Raw genomic sequence first — 27,353 nt, forward strand, 5'->3', positions numbered from 1 at the left:
AATAATAGACCTCAAATAATAATTAGAGCAACATCACAGCTTTTCCAGGTTTATTCATTAGTTATTTATAAACTCATAAAAATGAAAAATATATGGCACTAATTATAAGGGTACTGCTTCTTCTTGATATTTTTAATTTAATTTATTTGTTGGATAGAGACAGCCAGAAATTTGGAGGGAAGAAAGGGGGTGATAGAGAGCGAGAAAGACAGACAGACACCTGTAGCACTGCTTCACCACTTGTGAAGCTTTCCCCCTGCTGGTGGGGACCGGGGGCTTGAACCTGGGTCCTTGCTCACTGTAACCTGTGCACTCAACCAGGTGTGCTGCCACTCAGCCCCAGCATTGCTTTTTAAATTTTTTTAAAATTTAATTCCCCCCCCCTTTTGTTGCCCTTTTTAAAATTATTGTTGTTGATGTTGCCATTGTTGGATAGGACAGAGAAATGGAGAGAGGAGGGGAAGACTGGGAGGAGAGAAAGATAGACACCTGCAGACCTGCTTCACCGCTTGTGAAGTGACTCCCCTGCAGGTGGGGAGCCGGGGGCTCGAACCAGGATCCTTATGCTGGCCCTTGCTCTTCCTGTCAAGTGAGCTTTACCCGCTGTGTTACTGCCCGGGCCCCCAGCATTGCTTCTTTAAGTTAAAAATCTACCTAGATTTCTTTCTGCATCACTCCCAAGGCTTATTTTTCTTAAATTAGAGACACTTGTTTACCTTTTAGAATTAAGTCCTTGTATCAAGTGTGTGTTCTTTTTTTTTTCATTTTTTTAAAAAATATTTGCTGCCCTCTTTTTTTTCTTTTTTTTTAAAATTATTTAAGAAAGGATTAATTAACAAAACCATAGGGTAGGAGGGGTACAACTCCACACAATTCCCACCACCCAGTCTCCATTTCCCACCCCCTCCCCTGATAGCTTTCCCATTCTCTAGCCCTCTGGGAGCATGGACCCAGGGTCATTGTGGGTTGCAGAAGGTGGAAGGTCTGGCTTCTGTAATTGCTTCCCCGCTGAACATGGGCGTTGACTGGTCGGTCCATGCTCCCAGTCTGCCTCTCTCTTTCCCTAGTAGGGTGTGTCTCTGGGGAAGCGGAGCTCCAGGACACATTGGTGGGGTCTTCAATCCAGAGAAGCCTGGCCAGCATCCTGGTGGCATCTGGAACCTGGTGATTGAAAAGAGAGTTAACATACAAAGCCAAACAAATTGTTGAGCAATCATGGACCCAAAGCTTGGAATAGTGGAGAGGAAGTGTTAGGGAGGTACTCACTGCAGACTCTAGTGTACTTCTGCTTTCAGGTATATATTTTGCAGTAGTTTATGGATACGTGTGAAAATAAGCTCTCTCTCACAGAAACTGGTGTATATCTAGGTTATGGGACTTTGTTAGAAAGTGAACCACCTGAGATGAAATTAGAGTGTACTATAAAAGGAAAGGTCTCACCCTAGTAATGAAGCTGAAGGGTTGTCATTCCACACGTGAAGTCTCTGGACACAGTCTGAGGTGAAGCATGTTGAGTTGTCAATCGTTGCGTTGATTAGGTTGTGATCGGCGGATACAATATTATTTGGTATGGATTGGGAGAGTCATACGGGAAAGTGGGCCCTATCCAAGGGTTCCAGGACTGGGGGAAGTAGGGGCTCTATAGTGGAGATGTGAGGTTCCTGCTGTCTTAGGGTTCAAAAAGACAATCAATAGTTAATGTTATCATCACATTAATTGGTAATTGGGTTAACTTTGAAAAGTCCTTTTGTTAGGGTTTTCTGTACAGTACCCAGTATCTTGTATATAGCTGTGCTATTGGTTGCTTCTAATCTACTTGGTCTAGGCTTTTGAGAGAGTCCGCATATCAAATACACAGCCTATATATTAAAAAGATTCAGTTTGTGTTTTGAAAAACTTCGAGACATACAATTAATTTTCCCCCTTTCATATTAATTAACTAGTGATTTATATGACTACATTTTACTAGGAGTGTACATAAACACCATTCCCACCACCAAAAGACTGTGACCCATCCCTCCCACCTACTCCCACCCCCCACTGGCCCAGGAAGCTGCATGTCTACCCCTCACCACTGGGTTTTTACTTTGGTGCCCTACTTACAATTTGGTCAGGTCCTGCTTTTAATTTCCCTTTCAGATCTTCTTACTCAACTTCTGTTGATGAGTGGGATCATCCCATACTCATCTTTATCTTCTGACTTAGCTCACTTAACATAGTGTGGAAAGACAACCCTTCAGCTTCATTACTCGGGTGAGACCTTTTCTTTCATAGTATACTCTATGATTTATATGACTACATTTTACTAGGAGTGTACATAAACACCATTCCCACCACCAAAAGACTGTGACCCATCCCTCCCACCTACTCCCACCCCCCACTGGCCCAGGAAGCTTCATGTCTACCTCTCACCACAGGGTCTTTACTTTGGTGCCCTACTTACAAGTGTGTGTTCTTAATTTAGATGTGTAAGTATTTTCTGACTAACATAATACTTTAAACAAACGGGAAGCTGTCATGTCAAGATATTCTAGATCAAATGATAACATTAGCCCCCAAATACTTGCCAAGTAGGTTAGGTGAAGATTTAGGTAAATCTAGTGGAATAATTGTGTTATACACATGAAACGAATATAATCTTAAGTGTCAGTTACACGGCGGTAAAAGTATCTAGTCTGACATCTGGTGAAACTAAATATAAATGGACTTAAAACGGATTCTGCATCTGTACATCTCACCATAGCATGTTTTGCACAAATCGCAAGGCTTATTTTGCTGGTGTGTGCTTTGTCCATAGCTCAGCAGTAGGGCAGAGCTTGTGCATGTAGCTAGATGTACATGAAGTTATCGCTCAGATACTCAATTTCGTGACCTCTGTGCTCTTAGATATTTGACTCCATTCCTCAGTGTTTATATTCCCAAATGTAAACCTCACCTATAGAAGTGACAGTCAGGAGTCTCTTGAGCTCAGGAGTTATTAAAGGATTGTTTTAGCAGAAACCAGATTTTTTTTTCTGGGAAACCTCCCTTTGCTGTTTCCCCTTAGGCCAATATATGTTTGTCTTCCCTGGACCATATGATAGACAGTATATATATGAACAATGCCATTTTGTAGTATGTGGATTTAATTTATAACATGGGATAAGACATGTGAAATTAAGAAGAAAACCATTTCACTTGAGTAAACTTTAGTCAGCAGAACTCTTCCTCACTTCTGTCTCTGTTTTTTTTTTCTTTCTTTCAATAAGTGATGCGATGTTTTCATTTCAGCATCCCTATGATGAACTTGCTTTTCTTCTTTGTGCGCATAGTTGTTTATAAAGTCTGAAAGAAAAATCATGAAATAAGTGGTTTGTTCTGACGGTTCATTACCCAGACAGTTCATTTAGTGTGGGGGTATATTCCAAGGTTTTAAATTGCAACCAAGTGAGATGAGTTACTCACCACTTCCCTGTATTGTCAGTCCCCTTTTCTGCTGTGGCATGGCATCTTTGGCTCCAAGTTATGTCTTCTGTATGCCTGTCCAACTAGGAACAATTTGTCCTGTAATGTCAATCTCAATATCCACAGTTTAGCTTTCATGTTCTGCAAATGGTTCCATGAATGCAAGGCCAGTGTTTCTATGATTTACCTCCTGCTATTCAAATGTTCCTCACTTCCCTTTATTGAAATGATCCACTGATAGTTCTTTCTTGTTTTTTACTTAAAAAAACAAAAGCCAGTTCAACCAGAGAGACCCACAAGATAAATGTCCTTGCCATGCATAAGAAACACATGATGTGAATTAAATGGGAGTTAAAAATTCCTCCCTGGGAGTCAGGCAGTAGTGCAGTGAGTTAAGCGTACATGGCACGAAGCACAAAGACCAGCTTAAGTATCCCGGTTCGAGCCCCTGGCTCCACACCTGCAGGGGAGTCGCTTCACAAGCGGTGAAGCAGGTCTGCAGGTCTCTCTCTCTCTCTCCCCCTCTCTGTCTTCCCCTCCTCTCTCCATTTCTCTCTGTCCTACCTACGAACTATAATTACTACAACCATAATAAATAACATCAAGAGCAACAAAAGGGAAAATAAGTAAATAAATATAAAACACAATTAAAAAATTTCTCCTCATTTCACATCTGAGTGTAGATGGTAACAGAGGTGTGACTTAGCCAATGAAATGCTATGGTAACTGAACTGACCTCCATTGTATTTCACTGCTGAGGCACAATGAACATATTAATAAAACTGATTACTCCTGTCACTTTACAAGATGCTAATATTAGTTTTTCATTTATGTGTATAATGTTTGCATGGATTTGTAAAAAAAAAAAAGCATTTTCTCAAAGACCAAGAATACACATACATTCCAATATATGTTTACTTACAGATTTCTAATCCTAATGTTGTGATTCCTAAAGAACACAGTTTCTCGTCAATTCTGTCTAATTCAATTCCTTATATTTATATAACAAATTGGTTATATTCATTCAGTCAGTGATAGAAACCAACATCTTTGAGTGGTTATTAGAGTTGATTGATAATCTTTTCAATGCTTAGTACCATCATTTGTAATTCAAATTTCTTTGAATATTTCTGTCAAAGGGTCAGATAAACCTATAAATTCAAGCATCATGTGCATATTTTGTACTTATGTATATGATATTAAAAAAAATCTGCACTTGTGGGCACAGGTACAGCATTCTAGCAAGTGATTTCAGACTTGTTTACATCATTCCACTATTCTATTGTTGTTAAAGATCACTTGAGCACTCGCTTCTTCTTCTTCTAGCGTTTGCCCTTCTTCCATAGCCAGTCAACAGCGTCAGGTTGAGCCTGATGTAAAGTTTCGAGACCTCCTTTGAATCTGGAGAGGTGGCAGTCGTCGACTATGTGGGTCATACTCTGTCCGTAGCCGCAGGGGCAGTTCGGGTCGTCTCTGGCTCCCCAGCGATGGAACATAGCGGCGCACTGGCCATGGCCTGTTCGATAGCGATTGAGGAGGGCCCAATCATAACGTGCTAGGTCAAAGCCGGGTTAACGCTTACAGGGGTCTGTGATGAGGTGTTTGTTCTTTACCTCAGCTGACTGCCAACTCTGTTTCCAAGAGTCTGACATTGTAATAGAAATGACTTAGTTTCATTTCAGTTCATTGAGCTTTTTCTGAAATTGTTAGATTTAAGCATAGAATGCATGTCTAAGGGATATATATGTTGTTTTGGGTTGAAGATTTGTTGTTAAGAGTAATATACTTGAAGGCTCAAGGATATGTTGGCAAGCATTTTTTATAATTTTATTTATTTACTTATTTATTTATTTCCCTTTTGTTGCCCTTGTTGCCTTTTTAAATTGTTGTTATAGTTATTATTGTTGTTTTTATTGATGTCGTCATTGTTAGACAGGACAGAAAGAAATGGACAGAAAAAGGGAAGACAGAGGGGGGTAGAGAAAGATAGACACCTGCAGACCTGCTTCACTGCTTGTGAAGCGATGCCCCTGCAGGTGGGGAGCTGGGGGCTCGAACCGGGATCCTCACGCCGGTTCTTGAGCTTTGCGCCACATGCACTTAACCTGCTGCGCTACAGCCCGACTCCTGGCAAGCATTTAATATGTACCTTTTTAAACTGAGTAGAATGAAAGGGATGATCCTGTATGGCTCTTGGGATATTTGAAATACTCAGATTAACCAAAATGTTAATAGCTACACTTATAGATCATATTGAAACTGTTTTCTACTTAGATATCGGATAATCTTGACCATTCTTGGGATTTATAGGATTGATCAAAATAAAACAGAAGGAAAAGACAACAACAACAAAGGACTAGGCAGAGGAAAATCTGAAAAAGCCCTTGATCTATATCCGGAGTTTTGAGAATGCCTATGCATAAGGGACAGGTAGTTAGAAAAGGTTGGGAGCAGTAAATTTTAGGGAGCTGTAGCATCTTCAATAAATGTTTATTTGAATATATTTGTCACTGATTAATTAGAGACTGTAATTAATTATGAATGTTGAGTTCATTATCAACTTCGATGAATTATTGATGTTACTGTTATGATAATTTGAACTTTATGGAATAGACACTGCCATTTTTTGTTTCTGTTGTCATCAGGATTATCACTCAGGTTTAGTGTCTCCTTGTTGAATCCATGGCTCTCCTTAGCCATTTCTTTCCTCTTTATTTTCTTCATTTCTTCATAGGATATTTAGAAATTGAGAGGCGAGGGGGAAATAGAGAGGGAGACAGACAAAGAAACACCTGTAGTACTTGCTTTACCATTGACGAGGCTTAAGCCATGCAGATGCCACGCTGAGGCTTGAACTCTAGTCTTTCCTCATGGTAACTTGTTCTTTATCAGGGGCATCACCACTTGACCTACGAAGCGCATTTATAACACCATTTTGTCTTCACTATTGTAATTTGATTATTGACCTAAAAGAACATTTAAATTGAGGGTCGGTCAGTAGCGCAGTGGGTTAAGCACACATGGCATGAAGTGGCAAGGACCGGCCTAAGGAGCCTGGTTCGAGCGCCCGACCCCTTACCTGCAGGAGGGATTGCTTCACAAGTGGTGAAGCAGGTTTGCAGGTGTCTATCTTTCTCTCCCTCTCTCTGTCTCCCCTCCTCTATCAATTTCTGTTGTCCTATCTAGCAATGACAACATCAACTGCAACCATAATAACAACAACAAGGGGAACAAAATGGCCTCCAGGAGCAGTGGATTTGTAGTGCAGGCACAGAGCCCCAGCAATAATCCTGGAGACAAAAAAATCATGTTAATTATTATTACTATTGTTACTGGTTTGAGAAAGAAAGTCATTGTGAATGGGATGATCTCACTCATAAACAGAAGTTGAGAAAGAGAGTAATTGTGAAGGGTGGGGGAGATAGAGATGGAGAGAGAGAGGGAGAGGGGGAGGGGGAGGGGGAGGGAGAGGGAGAGGGAGAGGGAGAGGAGAGGGAGAGAGAGATATATGGATGCAGCTGTACTTCACTTTCCCCACTGCAGGTGGGGACTAGAGGCTTGCTTGAAGCAGGGTCCTTGCCCACTATAGTGTGTACTCCTAACCAGGTATGCTGTTGCCCATTTTAATTGGGAAATTAATTTGTTACATTATAATTGTTGCCATGGGGGTATAGTTTTCCTTCTCATCATGATAGGTTGTTACACATTCATATAGTGGAAACTGTATTTTGCTGTTCCATTAAATGCACTCCTTCTGTACAGTCTAGTATATGATAATCTTTGGATTCATTTTATAACATATCCTAGTGCAGGTAATTAATTGTGTATGTCCATCTGTGACATTACACACTTAAGATATAGTGTGTACTCTACTTAGTGGACACTGCCATTGTGTGTCTTGTGGCACTAGAGAGAAGGTGATGTATCTGTTTAGAATTCCCAGTTTATTAGTTTATCCCTTTCCCTTTGGCCCCAATCCCAATCTGATTGAAGCACTAAAATTCACATATCCATTTTGAGCCTCCATTATCTGCATCATAAATTCAGACTGTCAATATTTTCTGGCTAAGACACGAGATTTTCACATTGAAGCTGACTTTCATTTATTCTTTATTTTTATTTTTACCAGTACATCTGTTACCAGATAAATTACATGCCCCTATTTCACTTGATAGAGACTGATGGGTCACTCTGAAGTACACTGAACACACATTTGATATGATTCAGGAAAATGCCCCCAAATTCTTGGTTGAAATAATTAAGTGGGTGATGCATTCAAATCCAGTGATTTATGTAAGCATATTTCCACTTAGTGTGTCTTCTTTCTTTCTCCATCCATCCATCCATCCATCCATCCATCCATCCATCCATCCATCCATCCATCCCCCCCTTCCTCCCTCCCTTCCTCCCTTCCTCCCTTCCTTCCTTCCTTCCTTCCTTCCTTCCTTCCTTCCTTCCTTCCTTCCTTCCTTCCTTCCTTCCTTCCTAGCTATGGCTTTTGTTATAAATGTGTGCAATTCAGAAACAATAGAAGATTGAAACTATACAAAATAAGAAAGTCAGTGACATTATATAGGAAGCTATAATATTTTATGGTCATTTGCAAGGAAAAATTGTGCTCACTTTTGACTGAGCTGCATGAAAACATGATCATTTTAATACTGTAGTAAAATGTTTATTGCCTACTCTTCACCCATGATTGATTGCCTTTTTTTAAAAAAAAAAGACAATAGATTGAATGCATTTTAAAAAGTGGGTTGAGTCTCTGGACCTCATACAAATATTTGAAATTTTCACGATGCTGATAATACTCAAATTATTTGAGCCATTTTACTGATCTCTTTGAGATGGATCTACCCAAACATGTAACATTAAAGATAGATAATGGTTATCTACATTTTCTGCTGCCAGTCCTATGTAAAGTTACCATGTTCTTGTTTTTATATTCTTTTTGTTTAAAAGATCCAAAAGTTGTGGGGAAATAGTTTTTTTTACTTATGAGGATGTCAAAGAGTGTTGAAAGTTTAGGCACTGAAGTGCATCATGTGAGTTTGAAATCACACAAGTATATTTTTATAAAATTCTCAGAGCCTTCACTTGTATACGAGTCTTCAATATAAGTTTTTCTTTTTTATGTTTTATATTATGTTAGTGCTTTAGTATTGATTTATAAAAGTGTAAGGGGTATAATTGTTATAGGTTTGTAATTCTACCCAGTTCCCACTACCAGAGTTGTGTCACATTCCCTTCATTGGAAACTTCCCTATTGTTTGGCTTTCTGGGAAGGTACGGACCAAAACTCTTTTTTGGGTTCAGAAAGTGGGTCTTCTGATTTCTGTAATTGCTTCTCTGCTGGACATTGGCATTGGCAGGTCAATCTATATCCCCAACTTGTTTCTGTCTTTCCCTAATGGAGTAGGGCTCTGGAGAGGTGATGTTCCAGGAAGCATTTGTGAGGTCTTCTGTCCAGGGAAGATGGGATGGAATCATAGTAACATCTGGAGCTTGGTGGCTGAACTGCAGTTAAGATGGAAAACAGGACAAAATGTTTAATGAACAGAAGCCATAAAGTCGGAATAGAGCAGATGAAAGTAGGGACCTTGGGGCAGAAGGAAGCTAGGAAGGAATGTTCCTAAAAGCTTATGTCTTAATAATCTTCGTTTTAAGTTTGATAGCTAACATGACATGATGGTGGGCCAGACATATTGACTGGGAAGGTGGTGTCAGAGTTGAGACTACAACTAGGAAGCAGAATTAGGGCAGAGAGTTGCTTGCAAACTTGAAGGAAGATATATAAATGCAATTAATTGTTTACCACAGTGTTCTATCCTGGCGCCCATATCCATTCATATTTAGCACAGAAGCCTGTACAACCTCTGAGTCCCTGTTAGACTGAGTTCACAGTACTATAGCCACAGCGGGATATTCTAGGCCAACATAAATTTCTTCATCTAACAATTTTTGGTGTTTCATTTATGTTACATATTGACATCAATATTAACATGTTGTGTGCTGGTAGATAATAGTGTCCAGCTCTAGAAATGCCAAGTCATTACTTGAGGAATATTGCAGTATTCTCATTAGAAATGTCTCAATGCAGATTGCATCTGTGATGTCACAGAATAGTTTTAACTTATAACCAGTATATTTAATGACTTTTACTTATCTGTGTAGCAGTTCGGTTAAGTAGTCAGTCTTTTGTTCTTTGGAGTCTATTTTGAAATGTAGATTATGCATGCTATCAATGTGTCTGTCATTTTCTAATTATTTCTTTCTGCCTTTTCCATTTCTCACATATTCCATTTTTTATGTGTTTGCTGTTTTCCATAGAAACAGTGGTGTGATAAGAGCTTCAGTGGTCTTACATTTACTTTCCAGCATATGGGGTACGATGGGGTGAAATAATATCATGGCAAATGAAAGTCCCAGTGTTTATGCAAATGCAGACAGAAGCAGCATGGCAGATATTTTTATCTATAATTTTTATTAGTGATTTAATGATTGACAAGATTGTAGGTTAAGAGGTATACAGTTCTACACAGTTCCCACCACTAGAGCTCCGTATCCCCTCCTCTCCATCGGAAGCTTCCCTATTCTTTACCCCTCTGGGAGTATGGGCCAAAGATCATGATGGGCACACAAAGCTGGGGTTTTGGACACACTGGTGAGCCAGTCTGCCCAGGGAAGTCAGGCTGGAGTCATGGTAGCCTCTGCAATTTGGTCACTGAAAAACATTAAGATATAAAGCAGAACTATTTGTTTAATAATTAGGAATGTGAGCTCAGATCTGCAGGGATGCACAGGTCCTACAGGCTCCTAAGCTGAATATGGGCCCCAGACCAAATCAAATCGATGGGGTTTACGGTCACTAATATTTATACCCCTTCCCCGTATTTGGGAGCTACTCTCCTCCCTGATCCAGCTTTCTGGTCCTTTTTGTAGCCATGACATCATCTCCCCAGACAATAACTAGGATCCACCTGCATATCAGATTTCACGCTCGGGGGGGGGGGGGGGACTACTATAGCCACAGGCCCTTTGGAATTTAACTAAAATATGCCTACTAGCTATGTACAGAACAGAGACCCCCCCCTCCCCCAACTCTTCATCTGCACTACTTCAGCCTTTAGGTTCATGATTATCCAACAACTTGTTTGGCTTTGTATGTTAACTCTCTTTTCAGCCACTAGGTTCCAGATGCCAGCATGATGCCAATCAGACTTCCCTAGACAGATGACCCCACCAATGTGTCCTGAAGCTCAGATTTCCTAGAACCCCGCCCCACTAGGGGAAGAGATAGGCAGGCTAGGAGTATGGATCGACCTGTCAATGTCCATGTTCAGCAGGGAAGCAATTACAGAAGCATTCTGTAATTCCACCTTCTGCATCCCACAATGACCTTGGGTCCATAACGCCCAGAGGGTTAAAGAATAGGAGAGCTATCAGGGGAGATGATGGGATATAGAGTTCAGGTGGTGGGAATTGTGTGGATTTGTACCCCTCTTATCCTGTGGTTTTGCCAATGTTTCTTTTTTATAAATAAATAAAAAAGAAAACAAAATAATAGGAGTCTAAGGTAAAGCAGATATAACGTGTGTTCTTCATGTTGGAAGAAGCTAAGGAGTCTATTTTAGGTATATTCTTTTTTATTATTTTAGGTATAGTCTAAGAGGCCTTTGACTCTTTAAAATTTTTATTGAACCCAACAACTAACATGCAGGTGGACTAGGAGTATTGTTTGGGAAGATGGTGTCAGAGTTGAGGATAGGACTAGAAAGATGGATCAGGGCAGAGAGTAGCTCTCAAATATGGGAAAACTATATAAATATCATTAACTACCAACCCTATCCATCTGATCTAGGGCCCAAGACCATCATATTTAGCACAGGAGCTTGTGTAACCTCTGCATCCCTGTAGGTCTGAGCTCGCATTCCATGGTCATAGCGAGGACCATTCTGGAAAGTCAAAGTTGGCTACTTTAATAAACAAGTTGATTCATTTTTCAGTCGAATTAATTTCATACAGCCTGCCTCATATTGTTGTGGATTTTCTCTCTCAGGTACTGGGAGATCGGTGGGCAAACATCTGTCGATGGACTGAAGATCGCTGGGTTCTCTTACAAGAAGTCCTCCTAAAATGGCAGCGTTTTACTGAGGAACAGGTAAGTTGTATGTAAGAATTTGCATTCACAAAGGCCATGGAAAGAGGTTGGAGGAATAAAGTAAAAATTAGATGGTTTTCATGGATAGTTGCTTTTTTTTAATTTTGGGAATATTCTCTTTCTTTTAGTGCCTTTTCAGTGCATGGCTTTCAGAAAGAGAAGAATCATTCAACAAGATGCACACAACTGGCGTTACGGACCGAAGTGAAATGCTCTCGAATCTTCAGAAAATGAATGTATGTATTCTTTTAAGTTTACATTCCCCCCCCCCCGTAATTTATTAGTTGAGTAGTTTTTTTTGTTTTTTTTTTTAAGATCGAATGTCTTTGTAAAACCCATTGGTTGGGGACTGTGTGGTAGCACACCGGATTAAGTGTACTTAGCGTGAAGCGCAAGAACCAGAGCAAGGATCCATGTTTGAGCCCCGGCTCTCCACTTGCAGGGGGGTCGCTTCACTTGCGGTGAAGCAGGTCTGCAGGTGTCTGTCTTTCTCTCTTTCTCTCTCTCTGTCTTCCCCTCCTCTCTCAATTTCTCTCTGCTCTATACAACAACAAAAATGGAAAAGATAGCTACCAGGAGCAGTGGATTAGTGCAGGCACGAATTCAGTTGTTCATTCTCTTATTTCAAAATTGTATTGTTTTAGTAAATGTCCTCATTAGTGATTTATGTTATTTACAGTATCTTATTATTTCAGTAGTATTTTCATCCTCCCCACTTTGTGCATTTAAATCAACTCATCCTCCACTAAAGATGTGTCTTTGTTCCCCTGCTCCAACCACTTTGGTTCTCACAATGTAAAAGAGACTTTCCAAACGACTGGATGCTTCACTTTATATGTAGAATATATAGAACTGATAGCACATGAACTTGGGGAAAAAAAGCTGGTGGAAATAAAGTATTTGTAAGACTCTGTGAGAACCATAGTGGTTATTTTTGTGATGGTGGGGGCACAATACTCTTGATGGGTGTGGTCTAGTATGGAACTGTACCCTGTCATCTTCAATTTCCCCCTGACTCTTTTAATTTTTTTATATTTATTTATTTTTGAATAGAGACAGTGAGGAATTGAAAGGGAAGGGGTTGATAGAGATGGGAGAGAGACAGAGAGACACCTGCAACATAGCTTCACCAATCGCAAAGCTTTCCCCTTGGCGGTGGGGACTGGGGGATCACACCTGCATCCCTGCACATTGCAACAACCAAAAAAGTGTGCCACCACCTGGCCTCTGGTCTGCTATTTTGTAGACAACTAACATTCACAAACAAAAGAGAAGTTTAAAAAATGAGGAGACAAGGCCAGTGAACTTGTGACAGTCCTTCAACTCAAAACGAAGAGACAGTCTGGTTATCATCTTTTAAAATTTTTTTTTCTTTCTTTCTTTATGTCCTTTTGGTGTCCTTGTTTTTTTACTGTTGTAGTTATTATGGATGTTGCTGTTGGATAGGACAGAGAGAAAGGGAAGACGGGGGTGGGGAAGGTAGACACCTGCAGACCTGCTTCACTGCCTGAAGCAACTTTCTGCTGGTGGGGACCCTGGGCTTGAACCAGGATCCTTATGCCAGTCCTTGCACTTAGCACCACCTGCACTTAAACCACTGCCACCCAACACCCCATCTTAAAATTTTTTATGTTAACTTTCAAATTTTAAGGTGATTGCTTATAATCCATTCATTTATATCATAGTTATACTTATTTATTTATTTTTATTAATTTTATTTTTTATTTAAAAAGGTTAACTATGAAAGCACTGGGGATGCTATAGCAAAATGTAATTGGATGTGGGTCACAATGCTGCTATTATATTATTTGACTCATTTTTTTTTCCTTTAACAGTGCCTTATTGGTGTGTGTGTGTGTGTGTGTGTGTGTGTGTGTGTGTGAAAAAGGAAGGTCAAATGTCACTATACTCATGTCATGGGGATTCTATTCACATGAGCCTTGTCCAGAGCCCACTGAAGGGTTAGAGCTTCTGCATACAATTTTTTAAAGGATGCAAACATTTATCCCCTAAAATACAGCTAACGGTCCAGTTTAGCAACCCTCCCCTCCCCAGCCTAAAATTTACTCTTGGGAAAACAGGACAGTCTGGAATAATATATCATTTCATAGAAAAATTGCTTTGTATATTTTACTTGGAGCCTGAGCCAGTGTGCACCCACCTTCACCTGTTGTGAATCACAAGGGCGGCACCAGTTCACACAAGTGTGCATTGGCCCATTATGAACTGATGCCTGTGAAATAGCTCACTTAGATACTGTGCTGTTTTGCTGTGGGTAGCCTAGGTTTGAGTCTTGCTGCCACCTAGTTGTAGGAAATGTTGGCTCTTCTATAAGTTTTACTCTCTCCCTCCCTCCCTCTCTCTCTCTCTCTCTCTCTCTCTCTCACTGTCTTTCTATCTGGATAGACAGACAGACAGACAGACAGGAAAGGGACTCTGAAAATTATTTCTAAACTGGATGTCCAGGACCTTGATTTTTTTTTGGTCTGTTTTTGTTCTTTTGGTTAAAATTTTTAACCTCTTCAGAAACATATTGGCACCTTGGAGTTTGTGTGCTATTTCCCACTAAGTTGACCCTTTATACTTTTTCTGATAAATTTCTCTTTACACATACATGTGCAGAATTTCAATAGGATGTACATTTGAATTTTTCAAGAAGTCACAAGCAGTTTCACATAGTTTCAATTATAGTTCTAGAGTAAAAATCTTAAGTAGCTTCTCTAAGAAACAGAAGTATAATAGGTGATTATTCTAAGATGTTAGGGTCTTATGCTCTAGTTTGGAAAATTATATTTTTTCTTTTGCTATCAAAAAAACTTTGCCCCTGAGAGATTTCACTACTCATATAGATAGACAGACAAACAGACAGGAAAGGCAGATAGATATGATAGACTAACAGCTTCCTTTGTTGTTTTAGCATCTTCTGTGTGGTGTCCCTTGGTCTTCTGTTCTCTAGTTGGGGGAAAATTCTATCAGGATCAGTAGAATCTTGCAGGCATGAAAACCTACCAAAAATCTGACAGCAAAATAAGATCAGATGAGATAAAGCTAGCTTTAGATTGACCAAGATAAATGTATAACTTTTTCTCAAATTTGGATTTGTGTTAACACCTTTCTTCTTCCATACTTACTAATTTTCTTTGGGATTTTAATATGGATCATTTATATTGTACCTGTTATTAAAAGCTAGCTTCTTATTAATAAGACATAATTTCTCCAAAATTATACATGTTCTTTAGTGTGGCGACCACTAAATCAAACTTCAGAATAGTTGTCTATAACAGTATATAATGGGAACAAAATTGACATGTATTTTTCATTTTGTTCTGCAACTGTTAGGATATCTTTTAGAACTAGATAATTGTATTTGCAGTTTAAGATTCATCCATATATTATGAACAGAATTAGAACTACTGATCTCAGTTGTACTGTGCACAAAGAGCAAGAGACAGAAAAGGTTATTTCTCAGTGGGGCCAGAAGAATAGCCCACTTTGATACTGTACTGCTTTACCATATGCACAGACAAGGTTCAATCCCAGCTGCCCTCTAGTTGAAGGTAGCTTCCAAGTTGTCCCATTCTGTTTAACTCTATCTTTAAAAAAAAAAGGCAATGCTATATAAGAAGAGGAAATTGGGAAACAAGGAAGCCATTGTTTTTATAAGGTATCATAGAACATTTGTAATGTTTTCAAAAAGAGCACCAAATGGAAATGGAGAGTTTGCATAATGGTTCTGCATAATGGAGAGTTTGCATAATTGACTTTCATGACTGAGACTTTCAGGTCCCCGGTTCAATCATCACAGCTAGCATATGTCAAAGCTGAGCAGAGCTCTGATCTCTCTCTCTCTCTCTCTCTCTCTCTCTCTCTCTCTGTTTCTCTCCATTCTCTCCCTCTCTCTCTCTCTCTCTCTCTGTTTCTCTCCATTCTCTCCCTCTCTCTCTCTCTTTCCCTCTCTCTCTCTCTCTCTCTCTCTCACACACACACACACACACACAAACACATACTAGAATAAATAAATAAAAATAAAAACATGCACCATATCATGTATCATTCTTATTTAGGTCAAAGCTTTTTAAGCCATGTGAACCTGTCCCCCCATACCATTGCATTCTTAGAGAATGGACAGCTCTGACCGGGAACTAATAAGTAATTAAGTATTCATGTGGCACTGTGTTGATATTTTCATGAGCAAGTCTTTACTAGCCCCAGGGCCTTGAAAATACTGTATCAGCAAAATCTCTATAAGTTTCCCCTATTGTAAAATTCAAATTATGTCACCGTGCTTGTGAACAAACTGAAAATATGTTTTGTCTGAGTCTTACTAGTTGATAGTTTACGCTAATTAACAAAACCTGACAGCTGGTCTCGAATTTGAGGTAAAATTCCCCTGCTGACTCAGGCAGTGAATAAGAATTTAATGTTCATTAAAATATGTCACAATCTGAGACCCAAAACAGGTGCCATCTGTCACCAGTTCTTATCATATGTGTGTGTGTGTGTGTGTGTGTGTGTGTGTGTGTGTGTGTAGGTAGATACAGTGTGCTAAAACTTTTATTTACAATCAGTATAATTTGTTTTAAAATATTACTGCTAATCTCCCATTGGACTTTCCCTCTACTTTTTAGCTGAGATGGGAAAGATTCCATTTTTCATTTTCTCAGTATTTGTGGTTTTATCCAAATCATGTTGGTCTAATAGTATTCTTTTTTAGTAATTTTTTTATTTTGTAAAATTACAGGTCAACAGGAGTTTAATCCACATCATTCCCACCACCAGAGTTCTTCAGTCTCCCCACTGCAGTCCACCGCAGTTCCCCTAAGGTTGTAGACATGGGCCAGCCATCATCTCTACAACTCTCTGTCTACATTTATACATCATCCCCCCTTTTTTTCTTGACCCCATCCTCTCTTCCCCTCCAAGCCACTTATGACACTATTACTACCTCCATATGTCCCTCTGCTTTCCTCCTCTCTCTCTGGTGCTGGTGGAGCTGGAGTGCAGAGTCCTCTTATCTTCATCATGTCCCTTCTTCCCCACAGGGAGTCTGGATCAAGGTTGTTTGGGGGAGCAGAATGTAGGAGTTCTGGCTTCTGTAATTGTTTCTCCACTGAACATGGGAATTGGCAGGTCAATCCATATCCCCAGCCTGTTTCTATCTCTTCCCTTATGGGCCAGAGCTCTGGAGGTGCGAGGATCCAGGACACATTGGTGAGGTCATCTGCCCAGAGAAGTCAGGATGGAGTCATGGTGGCATCTGTAACTTGGGGTCTGGAAGGTCTCATGACCTAAATTGAGACAATAGTTAATGAAGAGGAACCAAAAATTAGGAATAGAGTAGATGAAATTAGGGATCTTAGGGCAGAAGAAAGCTAGGAAATCTATTTTAGGCATGTGCACACCTGTGGTAGTTTTGCTTGAGTTTTTTAGCTAGACTGAGGTTGGATAAGAATATTGTCTGAGAGAATGGTGTCAGAGTAAAGGGCAAGAAAGTTGTATTAGGGCAGTGAGTAGCTCCTGTTCTTGAAAAAAAAAATACCGTGGATAAAATTAACTACACAGATGCATGCACACATGCATTCGAGCATGCCTATGTAGCCTGAGTCCCTATTGATCTGAGCTCTCAGCTCATGGCCATAGCTGGGAACATTACAGGCTGCACTTATTTCAGGACTAGTCTTTCTCGACTGGCAGGGCAGGATAGCCCCAGCTTCTCTTCAGAGACTGGGGCTACCCCTACCATCACTGCTTTATGAAAAGGGCAAGGTCCTGGGAGGGCCCACAAATTATCGTTCCTGATGTAAGTAAACAGTGGTGGCGGAGAGAGGGATCCATTTAATAGTATTCTTTATTTTGTGGTGCTATGGCTTCGTGGATGTGGGGCAGCATCACTTCTGGGACAAGTGCTTATTTTTATTGGGTACAAGATCTTCAGACAGAGAGTCATAGTCCTGAAGCTTCCTTCAATGCTGTGGAACTTTTATGTGCACTAGTTCTCAAACCTAGGCTGCAGGCATCCTGGGACACATACCGCCCTAATGTATGAACTGTTTTCTGGCTACTGGTCTATTACTGTTGTAGATGTATTAAAAAAAAAAAACCAATATGACATAAAGGGTAAGGGTAAGTAGGAACAGAAAAAAGAATCTGACCCATATGAAATGGTCTTAAAAATTATAGTTGGGAGTCGGGTGGTAGCGCAGCGGGTTAAGCGCACGTGGAGTGAAGCACAGGGACCAGCATAAGGAACCTGGTTTGAGCCCCCGGCTCCCCACCTGCAGGGGATTCGCTTCACAGGCGAAGCAGGTCTGCAGGTGTCTATCTTTCTCTCCCCTTCTCTGTCTTCCCCTCCTCTCTCCATTTCTCTCTGTCCTATCTAACAATGACGACAACAATAATAAAACAACAAGGGCAACAAAAGGGAAAAAATTATAGTCATGGACGCACTTATTGGGAGACTCAGATCGACAAGCATGATGTTCCAGGGCAAACTTCTGGGTTAACTGGTTGTATTCCTAGTGAGGATTAGGCTGGGAAACATGGTTTCCTAAGACATCATTGTGTGTGTGTGTGGGGGGGTGGCTATATCATTCTATTAAATGACCTTTTTAGTGGCTATGTGGCTATGGACAGACTGCTATTGTTGCCCCCCAAGTCCCTACAGTTTTGAAAAAAGTCCTTTAAAAAGAGTGAGAGAGGATGAAAGTGCCTGAGAGCAAGGAAGACAGAAGGAATGAAAGGTAGACTTTGAAATCAACTCACAGGCTCTCCCTCAAAGAATACTTATAAATGGCTTTCATGGTTCTCAAAGTTTTGCTCCCTAGTCTACTAGCCTGGGCTTCCTCTGAGAATAAGAACTGCAGATTCTTACTCTATGTCTCCCCTTCAGAATCTGTGGAATTAAGACTCACACATCAGCAGTAAATAAGCCTTCTAGGAGATTCTGATGTTACCTCAAGTTATGAATTAGTTCAGCCTACCTGTGTCATAAGGAGCTGGAATGTGTCTTACATGTAGATAGGCAACTCTGCAAAAATATATTTGGAATTCACTTTATGTTGGTATGCATGAGACCCTTTCTGTTTCATTTGGTTTAAATCCCCCCTGCTTAACACTATTCTATTTACATAACCACTTCATTCTATTTACATAACCACTGTTAACAAGTTCCACCCTCCCTCCAGGGCATTTGTGGTTCAGTGATAGGATTCTTGCCTGCTCTGCCCCCTCCTTGTCACACTCTGATTTTCACCAGTCACTTTTCTCTCCACCCTCTCTATGTCACATCCTGTTTCCACCCTACTTCACAAGTATATATAAAGACAGCATTGTGAGTTTTACAGTACCTTTAGTTTAGCTCAGCTCGGTTTAGATTGCACTGCGTCCTGCATGAATAAAGAGATACTGCCTACAGCTCAACCATGAGTCCCTGGTCGTCTGTTACCCGCCCATGAAGCCAGCCCATTGAAAACAACATAACCTGTCGAAAACAACAACTTTATTGTCTATAATTAATTCTGTGTCACTCTAACTTTATTTTTGTTGAAAGCACAAAATAGGACATATTTGCCTTTTTAAGAAAATATTTTAGTGAAAGTTATTGTAATTAGAGGAAGAGAGAATTACCAGAGCACTGTTCAGCTCTGGATTAAGATTGTGCCTGGGGTTGAGCCTGCCTTCTCAGAGCCTCAGTCCTGAGAGTTTTTTGCATAACTTTTAAGCTATCTCCCCAACCCATCTCTGTATTTTTGGACAATTTGCTTTTTGTTTCTTTGCCTATTCTTTTTTTCCCCCTTTATTGCCCTTGTTGTTTTTTATTGTTGTCATTTATGTCATCGTTGCTAGTTAGAACAGAGAGAAATGGAGAAAGGAGGGGAATACAGAGAGGGGGAGAGAAAGATGACACCTACAGACCTGCTTCACCGCCTGTGAAGTGACTCCCCTGCAGGCGGGGAGCCAGGGGCTCGAACTGGGATCCTTACGCTGGCCCTTGCACTTTGCGTCATCTGTGCTTAATCTGCTGCACTACTGCCTGACTCCCAGATCCCTGATTTCTATGGGGACAAAACATCTCTTTTCTTTTAAAACACTAGGTGACCTCTGCCTTGTATACATTTTACTTCCCTTCCTGCCAACATATCTTCACCCTACCCCTGTCCCTCCCTGCTATCTTTCTTCCTTTGTCATTGCTGAGGCTTCAGACAGAAAAGGAGATGCATATACAGACCAGATATAGGCCTCACAGCATCCCCACTTCCTCCAGTGTGGTGGTGGTGGTGTCTTGCTGAATGTTGAAGAGCACACATGGCAAAGTATTCCTTCTCTGGTGACGTCTAACTTGTTTTTGCCTCCTGTGAGAGTTCTTTAACTCTGCTTCATTGCCACTCACAGACCTTTGTACACAACTTTCTTTTCCCTAAACCATTTCTTATTTTTGATTAATAGTGGTTTACAAGATTGTAAGACTACAGGGTTCAGTTCCACACCAGATCACACCTAAAACCCAATTCTGTGCCCTTATCCTCCCAATGATAAAAACCATTGTCTTCACAGTGTTAGGGACAGTCATTTTCTGTTTTTTGTTTTGTTTGTTTTGCAAGTTCATGTATTTCTGTGTTCTGTAACCTACATGTGATTGAAACTGTCCAGTAGTTTTCATTCACATTTCACTTCCTTTGCTAAGTAAAAGCACTTCCAGTTCCATTTATTTTGTCCCAAAGGACACAATAGTGTATATATCCCATGGCGTTTATTATGTCTTGATATGTAGAAATACTTGTTTTCACCATGCTCTGGTGATCAGTACCAATTATATTTATAAAACCTAAGGGTAAAAATATTGACGCCCAAAAGTAGATTGGAGAAGGCAATTCAGTATGTGTGGCATTACCATGCTATTTATCTCTGCTTCATTGTTTATCAAAGTAGGATGCATTGCAGATACTAAGACATTAAGAAGGGGGTGTACCAATTTCATCCTTTATTGGCGACCTTCATTTTTAATTTTGTCAGCCTCACTAAATATTTCTTTCCTTCCTTAATTTTGAGAAAAGAGATTTAGTTTAATTTGCTTCTGAATCTCTTGTGAGATCCAATTAGCTTTAGAGATAATCTTAGAAAACCTGTTTAAGAAATTGGAGTTTAGCCATATGTTTCCAACGTATGCCTTATCTTTATGGATTTGAATCACAAGACCTCATTCTTATAGGGCTCAGTAACATTATAGTATCAAATAATAGTCACACCCCATTAACCTTAATGCACATTGATATATAAAATGGGCTCTTTAGCACTGGAGGGAATAAAAGAAAAGACATAATAGAGCACTGTAGTTACTGCTTTGTATTGTTAAATATCTTTATTTTAATCTTGCCTTTTTCTAAAGAGACCTTGGATATATGACAAAATAAATTTATGCTAAATATTAATAATTCACTAAGGAAAATGTGGAAACATAAAAAAAACTACATTACATTCAAATTTGATTCTCCAGGGAGGCCACATCAACTGTTGTTTTACTATTCCAGACAGTTTTATTTTGATTGAATTCAATTTGTGTCCCTTCATTCATATCTCATATGTTGACTACTTGTATTTTTTTTAAATTTATTATTTATTTGTAATGAAAGAGTGATAACGATACAAAGAACACTGCTCAGCTCTGGCTTATAGTAGTTCTGAGGCTTGGACTTCAAAGCAGCTGGTATGAAAGTCCTTTGCATAACCATTATGCTGCCTCCTCAGTTCCTTAAAGTCTTCCTCCATTCCTTCTTTTTTTCATTATCTCTTTCTCTCTCTCTCCTTCTCTTTTCATTTATTTTCTCTATTTTTTATGCAATTTCCGTAGCCTGGATTACCACATTTTTTCCTAACAGAAACAAAGCAGTCAACGAAATAGAATCGTTTTGAGGAAAGATTCAGCTTGAACTTCCAAACTTGATTCTGTTCCCTAAGATGGACATGGAGTCTCACAGTAGCAGAAAGTACCACACGTGAAGCAGATTGTGAATAAAGGGTGAAGTATTCAGAAGTGACACTGTTGCACTCAACAGTGTAACTCTCAGTGTAAGCCCTGCGCCCACTTGAGTAGCATCCAGTGACCTTTGTAGTGCGTATTGTTGATTTATGCGTCTTAATGGCACTTTACTTTCATGAGGAATTGATGTGCCTGCTTCATGACTTTTTCTTTGCTATATGTAATGTCAGTGGTTCTTACATTAGCAATTTTTTGAAAGGTAGGTCTCAGTTTAATTGAGCTCCATTATATTTGCAGTGATCCAGTGAATGTTCTTGGTGACATCCCTCTCTTTTTCCCTTTTATTCTTTCTTTCCAAGTTAAGGCTGGGGCTACTATTTCTGACAAGAAGTTGGATTGCTCCAACCATAGTGCCAGCTTCATGGAATTACTGAAAGAATATTTTTTTCCTTACCTGTTGCTTTCACACAATCCACTTTGTTTATTCATTTTGTAGACAAGCAAAAAACACAAAGTTCTCTGTGGCTTTTAGGAATTGTGGAAATATGAATGTGATAGACAGTAATTCATAACAGAAATGTATAAAGCATGAAGAAATTATAGATCTGTAGCATCATATTCTGTTGCCTCGTTTTTTATTAAAGTTTATTTCTTTAAAAAGAGCTGCTTGTTAATTTTTATGAATGACAGATTAGTTAGGACAGAATCCAGAGTACTGATCAACTCTGTTTTATCCCCTTGTCTGGAACTGAACATGAGAACTGTGAGATTTCACACTTGAAATCTCTATGCTCCAGTGCTAAGACACCTCCCCTTTCATTTAGTTACACTGCTTGATCAGTGTGTTAAAATGAACATTAGAAGATCATTATTCAAATTGCCAAATATTAATTAAATCATAGGTGATCAGTTTTTAAGCCAGAATACTTTGAGATAAGGCTTAATGTATCTAAATAAAAAAAAATCTCAAACTTGTTGGAATAGTCATAAAAAAAGCTATCCACTGATTTTTTTTTTTAATTCTGTGTACATGGTATTTGACTCTGATTGCACCAGCAGTCAATGGAAATTGACTATCATTCATGATTCATGCATGCCTTGCACTTTTGGTCACTTCCAAAACTTCAAAAGGAGTCTCACTGCATTTGTTGATCTCAGTTTTGCCTTTTAATGTTATGCTTCTTTTTTAAGTATATTTTTTTCTTTATTGGGGGGGATTACAGTCAACAGTAGAATACATTAGTTTGTACTTGTGTAAATTTTCTCTGTTTTCCACATAACAATACAACCCCCTATAGGTTCTCCTTTCTCATCATGTTCCAGGACCTGAAAGCCCACTCCCCATCCCCACCCCACCCCAGACTCTTTTACTGTGATGCAATACACCAAACCCAGTCCAGTTCTGCTTTGTGTTTTCTTAGTTTTCAACTGCCTTTTTTAAAAAAAGTATTAGTGATTTAATGATGATCAACAATATTGTGGGTTAAGAGAGGTACAATTCATACAATTTCCACCACCAGCGCTCCATATCCCATCCCCTCATTGGAAGCTTCCCTAGTCTTTATCTCTCTTGGGGTATGGACCAGAATTATTTATGGGATGTAGGAGGTGGAAGGTCGGGCTTCTGTAATTGCTTCTCTGCTGGGCATGGACATTAGAAGGTCAATCCATACCCCCAGCCTGTTTCTACCTTTCCCTAGTGGGGTAGGGCTCTTGGGAGGTGGGGTTCCAGGACACATTGGTGAGGTCGTTTGCCCAGGGAAGGCAGGTTGGTGGCATGGTATTGTTTTTCAACTTTTGTCTATGAGTGAGATCATTCCATATTCATCCTTCTCTTTCTGACTTATCTCACTTAACATGATTCCTTCAAACTACATCCAAGATGAGATGAAGTCATACTCCTTTTTTACTTAGCTCTTCTTCAAATCTATTTTCATAGCCCTTAAGTGCTTTTGGTGTGTTTTTAGTTTACATCTGACTTTTTCTCTTCACGACTCCTAAAAAAAAAAAATGATGTTATTTTATTTCTACTAACTCTTGAGCCTGACACATTTACTTTTTATCTATTACTTTTTATCTATGCAAATTACAAAACACATACAAAACCATATTGAACTTGAATGATTTATAACAACTAAGGTAGGCTTATTGTGTGTTCTGTCTTGTTTTAACAGGTATTAAAAACAGATTTAGAAAAGAAAAAGCAAACCATGGATAAACTCCGTTTCCTCAAACAAGATCTTTTTTCCACACTGAAAGATGCATCCATAGCCCAAAAGATGGAAACCTGGCTGGATAACTTTGCAGAACGTTGGGATAATTTAGAACAAAAGTTGGAAAAAGGTTCCTCACAGGTTAGTGGTGCAGATTTTTCTACAATTTACTGGCCTTGTAGTTTAGAAACCAATAATGTAACTCTACTGAACTAGTTCTTGTCAAGTAAAGAAATGAATAAATTTATGATTCTTCAAAGTTTTTGTGTTGGTGAATTGGGTAAGTTTTGTGTACTGGACTATAGATTAGAAAAATATCTAAATTCCACTTGTTATATATACATCATTCTGTTTTTATTAACTTGTGCAAAGATTAAGTGGGATATATTTTACAGGAAGTAATATAGACTGATTATGAGATGGTTGAACATTGGGGAGATACTCAAGATATTAATGTTAGACTTAATGAACATAATTTACCATATTATTTAGTAGCATGGGGGTATGCTTTATCAAGTTATCACAACTCTTTTATCTTTTTTTTGTAATATTTATTTATTTATTCATTCCCTTTTGTTGCCCTTGTTTTATTGCTGTCCTTGTTGTTGGATAGGACAGAGAGAAATGGAGAGAGGAGAGGAAGACAGAGAAGGGGAGAGAAAGATAGACACCTGCAGACCTGCTTCACTGCTTGTGAAGTGACTCCCCTGCAGGTGGGGAGCGAGGGACTTGAACCGGGATCCTTACGTCGTCCTTGCACTTTGTACCACGTTGACTTAACCTGCTGCACTACTGCCCGACTCCCAGACACGCCACAACTGTTTTCTGTATCTAATATGGACACATTTCTGGTTTACAGTGATCACATTAAGTAGCTTTAAGTTTGTAGGTTTGTGTCCTATTTTGTGAAAAGAGTGCAAGGAATCCATTTACTAGAGATTGGACATCTAATAAGCGACATTTAAGAAATGCTCATTGAACTATCAAGAAATGAGGTTTGACTCAATACATGGAACAGTATAAGTTATGATAATTTGTTCAGTGGATATATGCGCTTTTAAATCATAATTCAGTATTCCTTTGAGACTCAACATCACTTTACATTTTTCATATTAGAGAATATCAAATAAATTCATTTCCATGTAATCACTGGCAATATATTTTTTTGGCTGAATATATTTGGAGTTACTAATTGATTATTTGGTTATTATCTAAGTAATATATACTTGAGGTATTAGAAAATTTGATACTTTTATGCCATGTGTGTTTAACTGGCTGTGCTACGACCTTACCCCTGAAAATTTGATACTTTTAAAAGCATTGGTAGTTTTAATTCAAAATGCATCAATTGTTTCCATAGACCATTGCTGCTCTAATACCCTCATTCACTATACATAATTTATATGGCATAATTTGATACAGAAATACTGTTTTGAAATGTATACATTTAAGGGATTTATTTATGGAATCATTACTGTTAATGACTTATGCTTTCATTCTTTTGCATTTCATACTGTCATTTTAAATCTGAGTTTTCATATTAACTGGCAAACTGATTAAAAAATGCACAGTCCTAAATTATGTATTTAGAAAAATCTCATTCAGTAGTCCTGTTATCTGCATTCTTTGATAGAATCTGCCCATCACATGTTTTGAGAAATACTGACTTAAGAGGACTGTAACATATTTAGTAATCTCTATATTCTGGCGCCCTTCATGCTGTCTGAATTGTAGGTTATAGAGGCCTTCCTACAATATTGTATTTCAATAGACTGTTTCTCCTCAAGTGTAATTAGTCTTTGAAGAATGTTGTACATCTTATCAAAATACTAATTTTCTAGTTTTTCTAGTTGCTTGAACTCTTTAAAAGTCCTATTTTAATAGCTTAACCATTAGGAGATCACCACGAAGGGCAGCTTAATTTACCTTTTATGTTGAATTTCTTTTAAGTTTTTAAAACCAGAGCACTGCTCAGATCTGGCTGATGGTGGTGCTGAGGATTGAATCTGAGACCTTGGAACCTCAGGCATGAGTTTCTTTGCATAACTATTATTCTGTCTCCTACACCCAAGTTGAATTTCTGAAAACCTGCAGTCAACCACTACTAACTTTCCTTTGTGTTGATTTTTATAAAATGAGGCCTAAGATAACATTGCAACATGTGTTTGTTCTTCTTGAATACTGAGAAGAGATGAAGACAAAAGGAAGCTTTAAATGTGAATGTACTTTTTAAGAGAAAAAAAATAATCTTAAAGTGCAAGACATACGATTTAATTGTTTGGAGGCCTTTGTATGGTTCAATATTGCTTAGTTTTATTTCCAAAGAGTTTTACAATGCTGTATTCAACCTAAAGCAGATAAATGGGCTTTCTTCCAGTAGGGGATCTAGAACCACTATGCGTGTGACACTTTTTTAGCCTTATTTATCAGTTTTTGCTTATTGGTTCTTCTTGAAAATACACTATCCTAGGCCATAGCTAAGGTACTTCTAGCAATCTGAAACCTCTTAGCAATAAGGTATATTAAGTTGGGGGAAGAGGATTTAAGTAAAGATGATGGGAGTAAACAAAGAAATACTATCTTATAACTGAAACAGACATTAATATTTTTATTGAATGTAAATTATAACTAAATGAAAATTAAATAAGACATCTTAAAAATATCAGCCTTGGGAGTCTGGCGGTAGCGCAGTGGGTGAAGCACATGTGGCTCAAAGCGCAAGGACCTGCATAAGGATCCCGGTTCGAGCCCCTGGCTTCCCACCTGCAGGGGCGTCCCTTCACAAGCAGTGAAGCTGGTCTGTAGGTGTCTTTATCTCCCCCTCTCTTTTTTCCCTCCTCTCTCCATTTCTTTCTGTCCTATCCAACGACAATAATAGAACAACAAGGGCAACAAAAGGTAATAAATAAATAAAATATATCAGCCTTACTTAAGATTATGACTTTATATCGTAAAGCTTATTTCTTTGCTTATTTTATAGTCTGTTTGTAGGAAAAAATCAGCTCCATTAGCAACATGATGCATACAGTCTTTTCAAAATCCCTTTAAGTGGGGCCTAGGAGGTAGCACAGCAGGTTAAAAGCACATAGCAAGAAGTGCAAGGATAGGGTAAGGATCCTGGCTTGAGCCTGGCTTCCCACCTGCAGAGGGCTCGCTTCACAGGTGCTGAAGCAGGTCTGCAGTTGTCTATAGTTCTCTCCCCTGTCTTCCCCTCCTCTCTTGATTCCTTTCTGACCTATCCAGCAGCAGTAATAACAACAAGGGTAACAGCGCCTGGCCTCTAGGAGCAGTGGATTTGTAGTGCAGGCTCTGAGCCCCAGCAGTAATACTGGAGGCAAAAGAAAAAAAAAGAGGAAAAAGAAATCCTTTAAACTACTCCATTAAACGTGCTTACTATTCCTGTTGTGGCTAAAATTCAACTGTATATAGAAATTGAGACTGAGATGACAACTTGTCTAATTGTGTGCATGTTAGCAATATTGTGTGCTTGAAAATTTGACTGCTATTCAGGTCAAAGCATTGAGGGAGTTTGACCTTACGAAACAGTAGAATGGCAAGA

The 27,353-nt window shown here is 39.1% G+C and overlaps 1 protein-coding gene across 7 annotated transcripts in view; it reads left to right on the top strand.

Annotated features, from left to right (window-relative positions):
* Window positions 1-27,353, top strand: part of DMD (dystrophin) — a 2,449,111-nt gene that overhangs the window by 839,789 nt on the left and 1,581,969 nt on the right. For all 7 annotated transcript variants that reach the window (XM_060182733.1, XM_060182732.1, XM_060182735.1 and 4 more), the window contains 3 exons: window positions 11,504-11,605; window positions 11,734-11,841; window positions 23,756-23,935. In XM_060182733.1, the coding sequence (XP_060038716.1) occupies window positions 11,504-11,605; window positions 11,734-11,841; window positions 23,756-23,935 (390 nt within the window). The remainder of the gene's footprint in view (window positions 1-11,503; window positions 11,606-11,733; window positions 11,842-23,755; window positions 23,936-27,353) is intronic.

This window comes from Erinaceus europaeus, chromosome X (assembly GCF_950295315.1).
Source record: "Erinaceus europaeus chromosome X, mEriEur2.1, whole genome shotgun sequence".
NCBI classification, from domain to species: Eukaryota; Metazoa; Chordata; class Mammalia; order Eulipotyphla; family Erinaceidae; genus Erinaceus; species Erinaceus europaeus.